General features: G+C 42.5%; 1 protein-coding gene and 1 long non-coding RNA gene across 2 annotated transcripts; one reads left to right on the forward strand and one right to left on the reverse strand.

Annotated features, from left to right (window-relative positions):
- Positions 1 to 676: 676 nt before the first annotated feature.
- Positions 677 to 4,087, forward strand: LOC134462298 (uncharacterized). The gene is made up of 3 exons (XR_010037511.1): positions 677 to 1,110; positions 1,945 to 2,043; positions 3,815 to 4,087. It is a non-coding gene; the product is annotated as an uncharacterized LOC134462298 (long non-coding RNA).
- Positions 4,088 to 5,289: 1,202 nt separating this feature from the next.
- On the reverse strand, positions 5,290 to 7,349 carry LOC134462344 (uncharacterized). Its single transcript, XM_063215363.1, has 2 exons — positions 6,485 to 7,349; positions 5,290 to 5,651 (listed from the first exon to the last, which is right to left on the reverse strand). Exons 1-2 carry the CDS (start codon positions 7,118 to 7,120, stop codon positions 5,301 to 5,303), a joined length of 987 nt encoding a protein of 328 aa, XP_063071433.1. The 5' UTR covers positions 7,121 to 7,349; the 3' UTR covers positions 5,290 to 5,300.
- Positions 7,350 to 15,905: the final 8,556 nt, after the last annotated feature.

The raw sequence follows: 15,905 nt of genomic DNA on the forward strand, positions 1-15,905 counted from the left end.
GCACACTGTTCCAAAATCACACATAAGGTGTGGTTAGCGTTTCTAGTTAGAATTTAGAAAAAAAGAAATGTAAGAAACATACTAGTGCGGTTTTGGTAATCAACACATGAGAACCAAAATGTTTTTGGCAGTCAATATGTTATCGTTTCCTTTCAACCCCACAGACGAAGCGGGCGTTCAGAGAGAAAGGGAGGAATACAAGACTTTTCAGCGACCCTACAGAGACTTGGAGAAGATCAATCACCTGGCAGACCTGGGAGCAGAGAATGCAAAGCTCAACAAAGATGTCATCTTGCAAGAGATTCGCAAAGCAGCTGAGCGGCGCAAAAGGAAGCTCTGAGGACAGGTTTCCTAATATTCATGGGCTGACAAATCTTATATGCATGCGCACACGCATTCACCCACACACACGAACATGCATGCACGCACACACACATTCTCAAACAAACACGCAGGCACACATGCATGCATGCAATGCGCGTGCACGCGCGCGCACACACACACACACACACACACACACACACACACACACACACACACACACACACACCATTTTTCATTCTTATTTCATAGGGTTCACTCATAATAAAAATTAATAAATAAATAAAAAAACATGTTTTCTTTATGTTTACACATTTATTGATTATCATAGTACTAATAGTAATGATGTTACGGAAGCCGAGAGCGGCCTCGTATCATCTTTTTTAATTCACTTCGTTATCCCGAGATAACGGTATAATTAATTGGAGATCTCGATAAAACAATAATGTCGTGTCACAGGCGGAACTGCATTCACTTGCGTTGTTTCCGAGGGGAACAATATTACAGCGACACCTGAGGTGCAGGTAAACAACAGCTCTTTGGTAAACGCTGGCATGCCAATTCAGTTTGTTAATCAATGTAAAGCAAAGCCATGAGAGCCACTTTAGTAATTAACCACTCTAGCGGTAGGCAGGCGTGCAATTTAAACGCATCAGCTATCCGGAGAGGAACATAGCCGAGAGGGAACAGTGAAGAACTGGAGGAGTTGTAAACTGTGAAATCGCTGTGGAGGACCCCATCACGGACGGGAAACGGTGGACGGAGCCCCCCTTCTGCCCTTTGGGTAAGGTAAGTGTCACTTTGTGCGATATACCCCCTTGTCACTGCCTGCCTAATGCTCTGTTGGCCCTTGCTCGCTACACCGCCACCGTATGCTTAACATTGTGCTTGCAATTGCCTCCTTGCCTTCGCTTGCCCCTGGTAACCCATCGTTGTGTTGCTGTCGCTACCCCCGATACCTGCCAGCATTATAATGTTGCTGGCCCATGGCCACCTGAACTGCTGTGCTCGCCCTGTTAACTCCTTTCTGTGTGTGCTGCTATCAAGTCAAGTCAACTGTAGGCTTACTTTATTGTCAAAAATCTATGTAACAGTGTTGGCACAGAACCAGTTTGAAATTGCGTTTGACCAGTCTCCAATGTCCTACTCATACATGAATGTACTAAGCTTATTCTTTCTCTGACACATTCATTCACAGCATGTGCAGTACACAGACAATACACACTCACACATGTGCAATTTTCAAACTCTGTCATACTGATATAGACATGTAGGCTACAATACAATACACGCACACACACACCCAATCGCTTCCCCCAACCCCTGCTTGCATTAATGCTGCTACTCCCCTAGCCACCTGAGCTGCTAAAACTCTGAAGCGCTTGCCCACTGCATGTGCTACTGTTACTATTCCCGAGCCTTGCCTGTATGACTGTTGCTATAGTTGCTATAGTGGCTGTAAATTGTGTCCCCTTATTGCAAGAGCTGCTGCTATCCCCCGGGCCCCTCCCTTTGCATGGGCTACTAACCTAGTCACCTGAACTACTGCAACCGTGCTGTGCTTACCCCTCTTGCCCCACTGGCGTAACTACCTTGCTAACCTCCCCATCTCTTTTTCTCTAGCCCCAGCCCACAGGAAACCAGGCGGCTCCGACCTACTGTACCCCACCCACTCCTGCCGGAACGCCACCACATCTCCCCAACGTTGGTCTGTCTTCACGTGTGAGTCTGTAGTGTTATTATGCTCCCTCTCCCCACCTTAGCCTATCAGCTGTGCTGCTTGAGCTAAAGCAGGGGTGGGGAACCTTTTTCATTCGAGGGGCCACTTCAAATTCCTCCAAGGGCCGTAGAAGTTCTCAGAGGGCTGTACTATGAACACAAACCAGCATATTCCCCTGCACTTCATGTCTATATTGAAGGCAGCAAACTTTAAAAGAGACCACACCTTCTCTAGGCCCCCTTAATATAACATGATTGTATTGCCAATGCAGTTTTACAATGTCATATTTCATGTGAAGGATGCATAACATTAAAATTATATCGGGGGCCGGATAAAACGCTTCAAGGGCTGCAAACGGTCCTCAACACATAGGTTACCCACCCCTGACCTTAAGTGTGCCATGTTTATACATGGGTGGTTGACGTTTAAGGGCGTAACGCAAAAAAAATAAAAATCAAATTCCTGAAAAAAATGATGGATAAAAATTGGAAAAAAATAGAAAAAAATAAAGCACTCAGTGGTCTGTGGAATTTCACCTTAATTTTGCCATTTTTGGGAAAATGTGTCCTGCATCAACACATAGCATAGGCATGTCACACCGCAGGAAAATGGAGTCACACCACAGGGAATTCACTGCATTATGGCCATTTTAATCCTTTTGTATACATGACTGACATCTGAGCTCATGCTAACTTGATAATGATATTGTGTTTAATCTTAATATGTGTTTTCATTAATAAAAAAACTTTTTTTCCTCCTATAAGAACAGTCACACCACAGGACACCATAAAATGAACCTAAGCATTGCGTGACAGAAAGATTGCAATATGAAGACATATTAAGAGGTTAAGAGTCACCTTAACCTTCCACAGCACTTTCCAATAACTGAGGTACTGACTGGTTAGGAGCCAGTCTTTAAGACCCTTGTTGTTGGCCTTGCAGCTGCCCATTCACAAACATTGACATACATGTCACCCCACAGGACGCAATTTGTGTTACGAAATTGAACTTGTTGGTAATATTACTGTACAGTTTTTTCCACATTCACATATCTTAATCTAAAGTTAAGATTTATGCAATCATGCCAAATGCTTCATACATTATTCAAAATGTTGTTGGTTAATTTATATATATATTATTATATATTGTTTCATTAATGTTACAGTCACACCGCAGGAAATTTGACATATAAACCTTTACATAAATCTTAACAAAAATGTTTCTTCTCATCTAAGACTAATATGAAACATAATGTACCACATCTTCTTTCATTGACATTTGTTTTTTAAAGGAAAATAACAGTTTTGTAGGTTTTTAACCAATGTTACGAAAAAACAAGGCGTCACGTCTCCCACCCACATGCGGGTAGCTGACCAGGAGACCCCACCCCTACTTGGACAGTGACTGGAGCCGACCTGATCCATGCTGCTGTTGCTGCCCCCATCTCTTCCAGTGCAATTGTTGCTATCCCCCAAGTGCCAATCCCTGCCCCTATGCATGCTGTTAACCCTTTAACCACCTGAACTGCTGCAACAGTGCTGTGCTTGTCTCTGTTGCTCCATCAATGCATATTCTTTCACTACCCCTGAGCCCTACCTGTATGCATGCTGGAACTAGGAACGGCAACCTGCCCTGGCCCGTTGTACCTGCCCTACTCTGCTGCTGCCCAGGCTTTGTCCCTCTCCTGGTGTGGGTTTGTCATCATGCGTAAGTTTGTAATGACACTTGTGCCTAACCTGATTACAGTGTTGTGTTCTGTATGCCTCCTCTCAGGTCACATTTGATGTAGCTGCACAGCCCGCTGGTACCGGACGGGACCTAACAGATCGGACTATTGCTGCTTTCCCCTCCCCCAAAGACGGGGACCTCATCGGGCTCCCATCCACCCCCTGACCTGTGGACTAGTGCTGTTCTCTCCTGCCCTTTCCAACCAGCTCGCCCAAGTTGATTGACCTACAGTGTGCTGTGTATACCGGTAGTTATTCACCCTACTTACATGGATTGCTGTGTTCTCATTGTGTGGTCTCATTTTAAATAAAAAAATCAACCCTTTAATTCTGTAGTCCCGTGTGTCTTATTGGTGGTGTGTCCCAACTCCTCAAGGTTGCTAGGGTAAATTCCAAGTAGGCATTTTTGCCTGGTGACACAGAGGTACTTTCCAATATGCGACCTTGCGTCCTCCACTTGGGCTTGTGGCCTTACGTTTTGATGATGCCCCGCCTCTGTGGAGAAAACGATTACGTTTTCCCCGCTGTCAGCCTAGCCAAAACAATTTTTGGGGGACTAATCTTCATTTACCATCCTGTTTGAAAATGAGAAAATGACTTTACAATTGAGTTTTGCGAGATATTGAAATATAATGCTGTTGTTTTTGATGTCATTACAATGTATTACTTCCTGGTACGAGGCCACAAGCACAAGTGGAGGACACAAGGTCACATATTGGAACGCACCCATAGACTCTAGAATATCAACATTTGCCAGTATATGCCACTTTAGTACTGAGAATAACCACTGAAGTATGCAAGCATGAGGCACTAGAGATGTCAGAGTAACGAGGTGGAAGTAGTAGGCTACTACAATACAGTGTCTGAACTTTTGGAGTAGTGTTTACACCCATTTCCACTTTCATATGATGAAATAACTACTTGATAAGGACAATTAAAAGACAAATCTGAGTAAATTAACCTGGAGGCAGTGGTTAACTGTTTGAGATCCCTTTGCCTTGATGGCAATTGTGCATCAGGGCTGTTTTATTACTTCTTAACTTTTCCTTTCAGTAGTAGAGTTTTTCTTTAATATTTAAAGACGCACTGTGTAACATTTCCAGTTCATTTCCAGAATTCATGCTGCCCATTCACAAATGACCTTTTTCACGAACAAGCCTGCTTATCACAATCTCACATTGTCAGCCTTATTCATTATGATTGGGAAAGAGCACTTTTCATTCTTGAAAAGATGGATACCGTATGCTCCATGTCTGCCATTTTGAATTTCCAGACATTTTCGCTGCAAAACTTATTTTTATATAGTGCTTGTTGTACTTCTTCTCCAGTCCTGTGCTCCAGTAGTACTACATTTAATATACGGTATACAATAATATGTACAATGATACATTTTCAGCCCTGACCCTGTGATTCAGTAGCACAAAATGCTGTGTGACTGTATGATGGTAGCCTAGAGCAAGTAAGGCAGTGTAGTGATTAAGGAGTCTAGCATTAGGAACAATGAACCCAGATGATAACAGTAATATGTTTGATCAGTCATCCGCTTCTTCCAGGAGTGCCCTTATCAATGGCCTCAGGTCTTTGTAGAGTTTAATGGCTCCTTCAGCTCCAGGGCGGTGAGTCAAGTTGTGTTCCTCCATCACCATCAAGCACAAGTCATGTAGGTCAATGTCACATGAAATATCTGTTTTCCACTGGCAAATGTCTTCACCTAGGATTGTGCTTATTTTGTCCAGTTCAACTGGATGCAGATAATTCTGTGCATGATACAGCTCAGGTACGTTGTACATCATCACTGGCTTGCCATGGTAGACATCACGTCCATTCCTTCCCGGATGAATGCGATGGTTGTCCCACATTTGCACCACTGTGTCCAGCTCGTCCTGTAAGACAGGCAATTAGTGAGAAGCATTGATTACAACTATAATTAACGGCTTTAACCCTTGTAAGGTGTTTGTGTTTTTGTTGAAGGTGTTGGACATTTTGACCCGGGCCTATGGAAAATAATGTTAGGGGGGGCATAGCTCGTATTCACCATGTTCCCTTCATCATGCTTGTGAATTTCTTTGTGAATATATATTTTGAGTGAGAGATTCAGAGAGCGAAAGATAAGGAAATAGTGAAGAAAGTGAGTCACTGTCCAGGCTCTCAGACTGAGCCAACATTGATGCACAACACAAAAAATATTGGCGCTCATTTTCCCACATAATTCACCCCCTGCCTTTTCTACTCAACATGGGATCACTATTATATCAGAGAGTTTAGACAATATTGCTCTATAACCCCCCCCCCCCCCCCCCCCCCCCCCCCCAAATGATACTGGTCAAAATGACCCAGCAACACCTCCGGTGTAATAGAAATATGTAATGGGGTTAGCAAGGGGGGTCTCTCGTTTTGCTTTCAGATTATATGTTCCCCTGAGAAAATGAACCAAAGTCAGTGAATGTCAATGTGAAACAATAATAACGTTTTTTTTCTCAAGCAAAACGGCTCACCCAAACACCTTGCAAGGGTTGCAAATTGGTAGCCAGACTGTGCCCTCCTAGTGACGCAACACCCTCAAGAGATTTGAATGTCGATGATAATCAGGCTAGCAAATTGGGCTAGTTGCGCACAATGGCCAAACCGTTACGCACAATATTACGCACACATCCACCACTTTATTTCAACCGTTTTACTCTCAAAATAAATAGCATATTGCGTATTGATTCCTTACCTGTGTAATCTTCAGGAAACAGAATAGCACAAGACCCTTGTCGACGAAATCACCGCTGAAATCACCCGTAGCTTGGAACTCTCTGAAGACGTCTCGCCAGTAGTCCACGTTCTGTCTCCTGTACATCCCCCACCAACATTCGATTCTCTGGTTTGCCGTGCTCCTTCCTTGTATAACAAAAGGGGGCCCAGGGGCATCTCCAGTGTCATCTTCCCTGAAAAAAGTCTGTATTCTGTTGGCATGGACATTTTCTGTTCCATGATCTGATCTCAGGATTTTGGGGCAGCCTCCGAGTTTACAGACAGTTTGCATAAAATAGGCTACGATTACGCACGGGTTGCTGTTGGTAGAGTTTGCTTCCATCCAAATTATATACCTCGAAAATCCATCGATGCACCCGTTCACCCCAATGCCAAAGGGGGTGAGCTTGTCGTATGAATCCATGTGCCATACGTAATTAGGCCCCGGAACACTGTATGATCTTCGCCGCAGTCTCCTGCCTTTCCGACGATGCACGGCCACGGGATCAAAGGTGGTCTGGATCTCCGTAACGACATCCCGACTGACACGGAATCCAGCTAAAAGGCACCTTGCGCGCATCATACGGTAGCCATGAAGCCGTCCTGGTCCGTTCATAAGACTCGAGATGAACTCTACGACCTCAGCTGGATCGCTATATCTCCGTCGGTAGGCCTACAGACGAAGCCGGGCCAGTCTTCTGCGGAGGTGCCGCGGACTAATTTTGAAATTATTCCTTATTAAAGGACTTAATGCAATCTCTGCCTGTGTCATCCCCTGATCAAAATATTGCCTTATTAGGTTATCCATTATTCCAGACATTGTAAAGACAAGCGTTGCAACTATGAGAGCCCCGAAGTCATCAAAAGCTCTTCCCGTGGTGCCTATGAATGACCCATTTGTCAGCTGTTTGCTGATCATAAAAAAATGATTCGTTTTCCCGAGATCACGGAATAATTGTTGTGTTTTCTCGAGATCACGGAATAATTGTTGTGTTTTCTCGAGATCACGGAATAATTGTTGCGTTTTCTCGAGGTCTCGAATTAATTATATCGTTATCTCGGGATAACAAGGTGAATTAAAAGAGTACTACAAGATGGGCCGCCCTCGTCTTCCGTAGATGTTTTTAATTTGTTCATTATTTAGTATATGTTAATAAATAAAGCTTGTGAGAAGACAACTGTTCTATGAGTGTTACCAAAGACCAAATACGGGGCCATTTAGACCGTTCAAGATTCTTCATGAATTGGCCCACACTGTTGACGGTCAGGGAAAGAAGTATCTCTAGCCAAGAGCACTGCCATGATTTATTTACTTTATTTAGAAACTTGTATTAGAATTATATGAATAATAAACATCTTTTAAATGGATATCACACTTTGCGGCTTTTCTCTATCCAAGTGCTTAACCAGTGTTCTATCCAAGTGCAAGTGCTTAATCAGTGCTCTACCTCAGTGTTTCCCAACCTTTAATGCCCGGCGTACCCCCTGAGCAATTTTGTCAAATCATGAGAACACCCTCATTCATGCTCTATATCTGTTCCTCTATCCCATTTTGACTACACTCCATGTATTTGTTATTATTACATTTTTTCCAAGTACCCCCTGAGGTGTGCTCGCGTACCCCTAGTGTTACACGTACTCCTGGTTGGGAAATACTGCTCTACCTCATCCTTCCCCATGACTAAAATACCCTGATCATGTGACCATCCCAGTGGTCTTCCCCCCATCCTTCTCCATGACTGTTTCCACGAAGCAGGATATTTTTTTAGCAGGGTATTTTTTTCTCCTGTTTAGGTGTAAGCGTAACATGTGGATCAAAATAAATCCTCCATTGTAACAAATGCATTTCAGCCCCCTAAATAGGGCATTTTTAAAGCCTGCCTTTTTAATATCTGGATTTTAAATATCTGCTACGTGGAAACGGAAGGCCAAAACCAATGTAACCAGGAAAAAAAATATCCACATTTAAAAATATCCTGCTACGTGGAAACGGGTCCTGAAATACCCTGATTGTGGTAGCATCCTGCAGCATTGCTCCCTTGGGGCGCCATTTGGGCTGCCGCCCCTTACACGGGTGAGGCATTAGGCATAAATGCAGTTTCATTGTGTGCACCGATTAAGATGGTTTGTTTGAAATGTTTAAATGGGATTAAAATGCCCTGATATTCCAGGGAGATTTTGGGAGAAATTGAAGTTGTGGGAACATTGCATGACACAGGGGGAGAGAAAGGAGCAAATGTACAAGATCTTGAAAGGACTGTCTGAGTGGGCCCAACCCCAGATGCCGTTAGCAGGAATCCTTGAGCGGTGAAAGATGACTTACATAGTAGAGAGTAGAGTAGAGTATCGTTTATTGATCCCTGGGGGAAATTAAGGTGTCAAGTAGCATACACACATACATAACTAAAGACATTGCCCACGAGACATAACACACATATTTACACATAAAATAATCATACAGTGGCTTCAAAAAGTCTACACACCCCTCTTCAAATGTCAGTTTTTTGTGATGTAAAAAAATGACAGAAAGGCAAATAAATTCACAGCTTTTTCCACCTTCAATCTAAACTATTAACCTGTAAAATGCAATTGAGAAACAAGCATAAAGCTTTAAAGGTAAACAATAGAAAATAAAAAGCTTCAATTAACATGGTTGCATAAATATACACACCCTGAAATTAATACTTAGTTGCAGCACCTTTGGCTTGTCTGGGCCAATCCAAAACCTTAATCTTATTCCGGTGAAGCCATTCTTTTGTAGACTTAGGCGTATGCTTGGAGAAATTGTCGTTCTGAAAGATTAGTTCCTCTGCATCTTCACCTTTCTACCAGGGGGCCGAAGGTTTTGTGCCACTACCACGGCCCCTGTGGAAATTTTCATATTCTCTCCTCCATAATGAAGGCCCCAGTTACAGCTGAAGAAAAACAGCACAAAAGAACAATGCTGCCACCACCATACTTCATGTTAGGTATGGTGTTATTGCGGTGATGTTTTGTGCCAAATATACCCTTTGGAATTATGACCAAGTTCAATGTCTTGGTGGAGTAAATCTAGCAAAAAAATACTTCTGTAATCTCCCAAATGCATGTGAGAAGATATGCTATGGTCAGGTGAAACCAAGGTTGAACATTTTGGACATAATTCCAAGAGGTATGTTTGGCACAAAAACAACACTACATTGCCAAGGTAACGCCATGTGTAAAGTCAAGCATGGTGGTGGCAGCATCATACTATGTGACTGCTGTTCTTCTGCTGTAACTGGGGCTTAAGTCAGGGAGGCAGGAATTATGAACAGTTCCACAGGGGCCATTGTAGTGGCACAAAACCTTATGCCCCCTGTTAGAAAGGTGATGATGCGGATGAACTTAATCATTCAGAACGACAATTACCTCAGACACATGCCAAAATTCAACAAAAAATGGCTTCATTAGAATAAGATTGAGGTTTTGGAATGGCCCAGGCAGAGTTCAGACCTGTATGACACGGAACATCTTTTGGGTGATCTGAGAAGGACTGCACAGATGAGATGCATTTGCAATCTGTCAGATTTGGAGAACTTTTGCAAAGATAAGAGGAAAAAAATTGTCACATCAACGTTTCCCATGCTGATAGAGTCTTACACAAAAAAGACTGAGTACTGTAATAGAAGGAAAGGTGCTGCAACAAGATATTAGTTCAAGGGTGTGCATATTTATGCAACCATGTTAATTTAAGTTTTTTATTTTCTTTTCTTTCCCTTTAAAACTTTGGGTTTGTTTTTCAAGTGCATTGTGCACGATAATAGTTTAGATTTAAGTGGGAAAAGTTGTGAAATTATTTGTCTTTCTGACGTTTTTTTACATGACAAAAACCTGGAATTTGAACAGGGGTGTGTAGACTTTTGGGAGGCACTGTATATAGCTCACTGTTACACTTCCTTTGTCATCATATATACAGTAGTACGGCATGGATGCCATTTTAGTGGGCTGTTGATGGTTTTTTTTTTTTACCCCATCCATTTTGACATTAAACTGACTAAAATGTCACTGAACCATACACCTGCCTCCTGCCTATGAACGTGCCACAATACTGTAAGGCCGGCTTCACACTAGAGCGTGGCGGAATGGCAGCGAGACGATTGAGGTCCTTCTGCTTAGTTTCATCCGGTGTGTTCTAGTCGGCCTTTCACACCGACAGCGTCGGCGGCCAGTCCAGTTCAAACTAGCAGAGTTTGGTGGTAGAATGCTCGTAAACCATCCTACCGAAGTAGACACATAGACACATAGACACGATCATTAAAATATTCTTATGAAAAGAAATTATGACTCGACAAATACTTGAAGTTGTATTGCTTACACACCAAATATCTTACTTAGATACATATACAAACGTACATATACACGTAAACATGTATGTGTTTGTGCATGTGCGTGTGTGTGTGTGTGTGTGTGTGTGTGTGTTTGTGCGTGTGCGTGTGCATGTGCGTGTTTGTGTGAGAGAGAGACTTTCTTTACAGTTCAATGTTGATCACTTCAACCCGTTGTTTGAAGTAATGATTGTCATTATCTCAGCAGAGCAAATGCCATACTATGGTCATGTACTAACAGCTTCTTGTTAAATTGACACATTTTCCCACACATAGTGCAGTGTTTGCTTAACAAGCGTGTGTCATTTCATTTAAAGCATGTGTCAAAGTGTGTGTCATTTCATTACAAAACACAAACATATTAAACATGAAACAGGTATTTGTAGATTTTAGATTGTTTTATATTCTATTATCTTTATACATTTAACTTTTTTTCTTTATTGCTGGGACACTAAATATCATACCTGATTCATTTCTTGCTTTATCTTCCATGGAATGTCTTTGTGGGTTTCGGGGTTGGCTGACAGTGACAAAAACATGCATGCACAAACATGCTCAAACAAACATGCGGGCACGCATGTACACACACGAGCAGAAATATGCACACACTCACACTCACACGCACACACATAGTTCCGTCAGACTCCATTAGTTGACTTTTAATCAGAGTCGATTTTTTAAATTAGTGTTTGATTTTAGGTACAATGTTATAGTGGTACCCTCATTTAACAGGGACGTTATAGTGTGTAAATGATCCGCGGCCATTTCATTGAAATAGGGGAGACTACCTTATAGGCTTACCACTGTAGTACAAAAGTACAGTTCCATTAAACCTCAGTGAGTGAGAATAGAACTTTGATACAGATATATCAAGTTATGGGATTATGTAGGCCTACTGTATTGTCTCATCTGCCTTCACAATGTGTGTGTGTGTGTGTGTGTGTGTGTGTGTGTGTGTGTGTGTGTGTGTGTGTGTGTGTGTGTGTGTGTGTGTGTGTGTGTGTGTGTGTGTGTGTCTGTGTGTCTGTGTGTCTGTGTGTGTCCGTTGTGTGTTTTGGCTATGCTCTCACTGCATGTGTGGCAAGCGTTGCTGGTTTCCCTATCCTTATTGAGGGGCAGGACTAGCAACTGTTTCTCATGCTCCCCCTATAAATCCCTTGCTTGGTAACTGCAGGGGTGATAGTATTCAGGCTCCATGCCTGATTTCAGGCTTGACAGAGTTTGCAAAAATAAAAACATTGATAATAATTATCCATTAGGTTATTCTTATCTCAGAAAGTGTTACAGGTTCAGGGTTTTCTTCTACTATCAGGCTTGAATAATGGTCATAGACAGGCTATTAAAGGTTCGAATAATGTGTCAAAATAGGCCTACGTTGCGTCACTATGCAGTATCTTGTCGTCGTCGTTAGAGCAGGGAAAAAAGTTCAGGCTCAGGATTTTTTTTTCACTATCACCCATGTAACTGTAGAAAGATGCTTGATTTGGTTTTACTTCTATGATTTTAGAACAGGTAATAAGTATAGTATAGGTAAGGAGCCTTGAAGAAGGTCATAGACCGAAAGCTTGGCTATTAAAAAGAAAAAAATATTTAAGTGAGCAGACATTTTTCTTTCATAGTATATGTAATTACAGAGATTAGAGAGAGTAATTGCAGAATAGCTATCCCATCAATCTAATGCAAGGGAATGGGACATGAACCCCTGAATGAACATGTGAATGAATATCATACAATTAATTTAAATCCACCAAGCCATGTACCTAGATCACAAATCCACATCACATCACATCAGCTTTATGCAAGCTCCCATTTCTCCAAGTGTGGGTGCCAACAGTGTCATATCTGATTCCTTTCTTTCTTGGTCTTCTTTGGAACTTGTTGTGAACTCTGTGGGTTTCAGGTGGCTGACAATGAATACCTTTAGCGGTGAATTTCATTGGAACTACTTTTTCTTATATACACGAACGCACACACACACGCACACACACATGCGTGAGCGCGCACACACACACCCATGCACACAGACACACACACACAGACACGCATGTGTACACACACACGCACGCACACACACACATGCGCGGACGCACACACACACATACACGCATCCACACAAACACACACACACATACACATGAAATTCCTTCATTCACATTTCATAGAGGGGTAACTCCCTACTCATAACACTGCAGTTTCGTCAGACTCTATTAGTTGACTTTTAACCAGCGTCGATTTTTAAGAATTAGTGTTTGATTTCAGATACAATCTTATTATTTCATAGGGATTTAATGACATGTAAATGATCATCATTTCATAGAAATTGGCGTGACTATACTATGAAAGTACAGTTCCATTACTGTAAATCTCAGTGACTAACTTTGATACAGAGAATGTAATGTATTGCAAGTTTTTGGGATAATGTATTACCTCATCTACCTTGATTACCTCATCTTGGCTTAAAAAGTAGAGGAGACACACTCACACTAGTGCCTAATGATTCACACAGTTCTTAACTGTGTGTTGAATCCCACATAAACCATGAATAAATGAAGGACAACACTCTTCAGATTTTTTCTTTGTTTATTTGCCTATGGGCGAGCACTGTTCAGATTTTTTCTTTGTTCATTCGTTCATGGTGAACATCTTAATTTCCCAGCGTTACAGTTTAATATTCTTTGTAACTCCGTTGTGGGGGTAGCAAAGTGGAAAGCTGTTGTTGAGTTTCATTGGAACTCACTTTCTCTCTCTCTCTCTCTCTCTCTCTCTCTCTCTCTCTCTCTCTCTCTCTCTCTCTCTCTCTCTCTCTCTCTCTCTCTCTCTCAGTCGATGGACTCTGAAGAATGTTGAGAATGTTGAAATGTTGGTCTCGACACTTGTGGTGCTTGGCACTTTGTCAAGACTAACGTCTCACGTCTTCTCTTCAGAGTATCTCTTTCACACGTCGAAAATGTTAGTCTTGGCACTTGACAAAAGTGAAAAGAAAGTGAAAGAGAAGATTTGAATCCACCAAGCCACGTACCTAGATCACAAATCCACATCACATCACATCAGCTTTATACAAGACCAGTTCTTTTTCGTCCGAGTCAGTCGTCATCTCTGTGGGAGTCACCCCCAGCTATGCGTAATATAGGCAGTGGGCGGGTCGTGTCCTTAGCGCAAACTTTCCATCTTTCAGGAATGATTTTATTTAATTCTTCGTCTAGGTCATCAGCCAATGAGTGACTCCCATACAGATGACTTGTTCATCTCACTCAAAGAACAGGGAACTTCAAGTCCTACAAGTCCTACAAGTCCTATTGTTCTCCATGTGTGGGTGCCAACAGGGTCATATCTGATTCCCTTCCTTCTTGGTCTTCTTTGGAACTTCTTAATGAATAGGGGTATTCATTGTGAGGCAACACCTGAAACACACAAAGAAGTTCCAAGAAAACCAACACCCATTGCCATTGTGACTCCGCACTCCCCAGCACTCAAGTGAACACTGCACACAATGAAATTGCATTCATGCCTTACCCGTGCAAGGGGGCAGCCCCCAATGGCACCTGAAAGGGAGCAGAGCGGCGGCACAGTACCATGCTCAGGGCACCACAGTCATTGCTGAGATTTGGGGAGAGCACTGGTTAATTACTCCCCCCACCAACCTGTCGGGTCGGGAGTCAAACCGGCAACCTTTGGACTACAAGTCTGATGCCCAAAACTGCACAGGCTTACTCATGACTACCCATGACTGCCCAGGGACAATTGAGGGCAAATTTGTTAAATATAGCACATATGATAACTAAAGTTGTGATAGGCCACCGCTCATCTGTTTAGAAGGTACAGGATTCAGTGAAATTTCTGTATAAAAAGGATACAATCCGCACACCTTAGTTCTGACTACTTGAAGTAAAGCTTCTTTGCTCAAAAATAGACCTGAAGTGTGCGGATTGTCTCCTTTTTATACAGAAATATAGCACGTACAATTAATTTAAGAGCAAGCTGTATGCATGAGTCTTGAGTCTTGATTTAAAAGCAATAATGGTGGGAGCAGATCTGCTGTGATGAGGAAACCATTCCACAGCCATGGAGCTGACACAGTAAAGCCACGGTTTCCTTGTCAAGGGGAAATAAATAGCGTCCAGGTAGGTGGGTGCAATTATACATATCTGATGGCAGCATGGAAGGAACCACTGGGGGGGGAAATCACCAGCAAACACTTTTGGCACGGAAGTGTTTGTGTACCACTCATAAGCAGCATAAGGGCTTTTGCACACTGGCTCTGACAAATGCTGAGCACTGCTCCGCAAAAGTTAGATTCCATTGTTTACAATAGAACCCTGCACACTGCCGCCGATGTCCACGGACATCCACAGTAGGGGTGGTACGGTTCACAAAATTCACGGTTCGGTTCATATCGCGGTGTCAAGGTCACGGTTTTCGGTTCTCTACGGTTCTTTTTTTAGTTCATGATAAATGGTGCACTGGCTAATAGAATCGGACTTATCACTAAATATCCTACATATGGTTTGTATAGGCTTATAATGTGAAAATGGTGTGATTTTAATTGTGTCATCCTCTGATTTGGTCTTATACGCTAATGTTTTAATCAGAGAGAATGGATAAGATACTCCTAGAATCTCTGTTTTACATATTTTTCTGGGTAGTACATGAATTGCGGTTTGCGATGGATTGCACGGTTCGGTTCGGTATGTGTGTGAATTGTACGGTTTCGGTTTTCGGTGCGGTTTGTGCCATCCCTAATCCGCAGATGTTGGATTGTGATTAGACACAAGTTCTATTTTGTCAGCGCCGCCCATTGACTATCAATACTATGTTTGTGTAAAATTGGGTTTGGCGGTCGGAATTCTGTCAAAAGCGAAAGTGCTCCGCAGTGCTGTCGGAGCCAATGTGCAGACGGCCTCAGGCAGATGAATGCCAATGTCAATCCGTGTGATATGGTCTGCTGGTTATTATGGTATGGTGGTTGTGTGTGCATGTGTTTTTTTCCCATGAAACTACGACCTGAAACAGGACTATCTGGTTTTTTTTTTACTCATTTGCATATGTGGGTGTAGA

Source organism: Engraulis encrasicolus, chromosome 1 (genome assembly GCF_034702125.1).
Source record: "Engraulis encrasicolus isolate BLACKSEA-1 chromosome 1, IST_EnEncr_1.0, whole genome shotgun sequence".
NCBI classification, from domain to species: Eukaryota; Metazoa; Chordata; class Actinopteri; order Clupeiformes; family Engraulidae; genus Engraulis; species Engraulis encrasicolus.

Bases quoted from the DNA above. Each gene is read 5' to 3' on its own strand.
- LOC134462344 (XM_063215363.1), bottom strand. From the start codon at position 7,120: ATGAACGGACCAGGACGGCTTCATGGCTACCGTATGATGCGCGCAAGG. The intron at 5,652-6,484 runs GTAAGGAATCAA...CCTGTCTTACAG, and splicing joins GTTTCCTGAAGATTACACAG to GACGAGCTGGACACAGTGGT.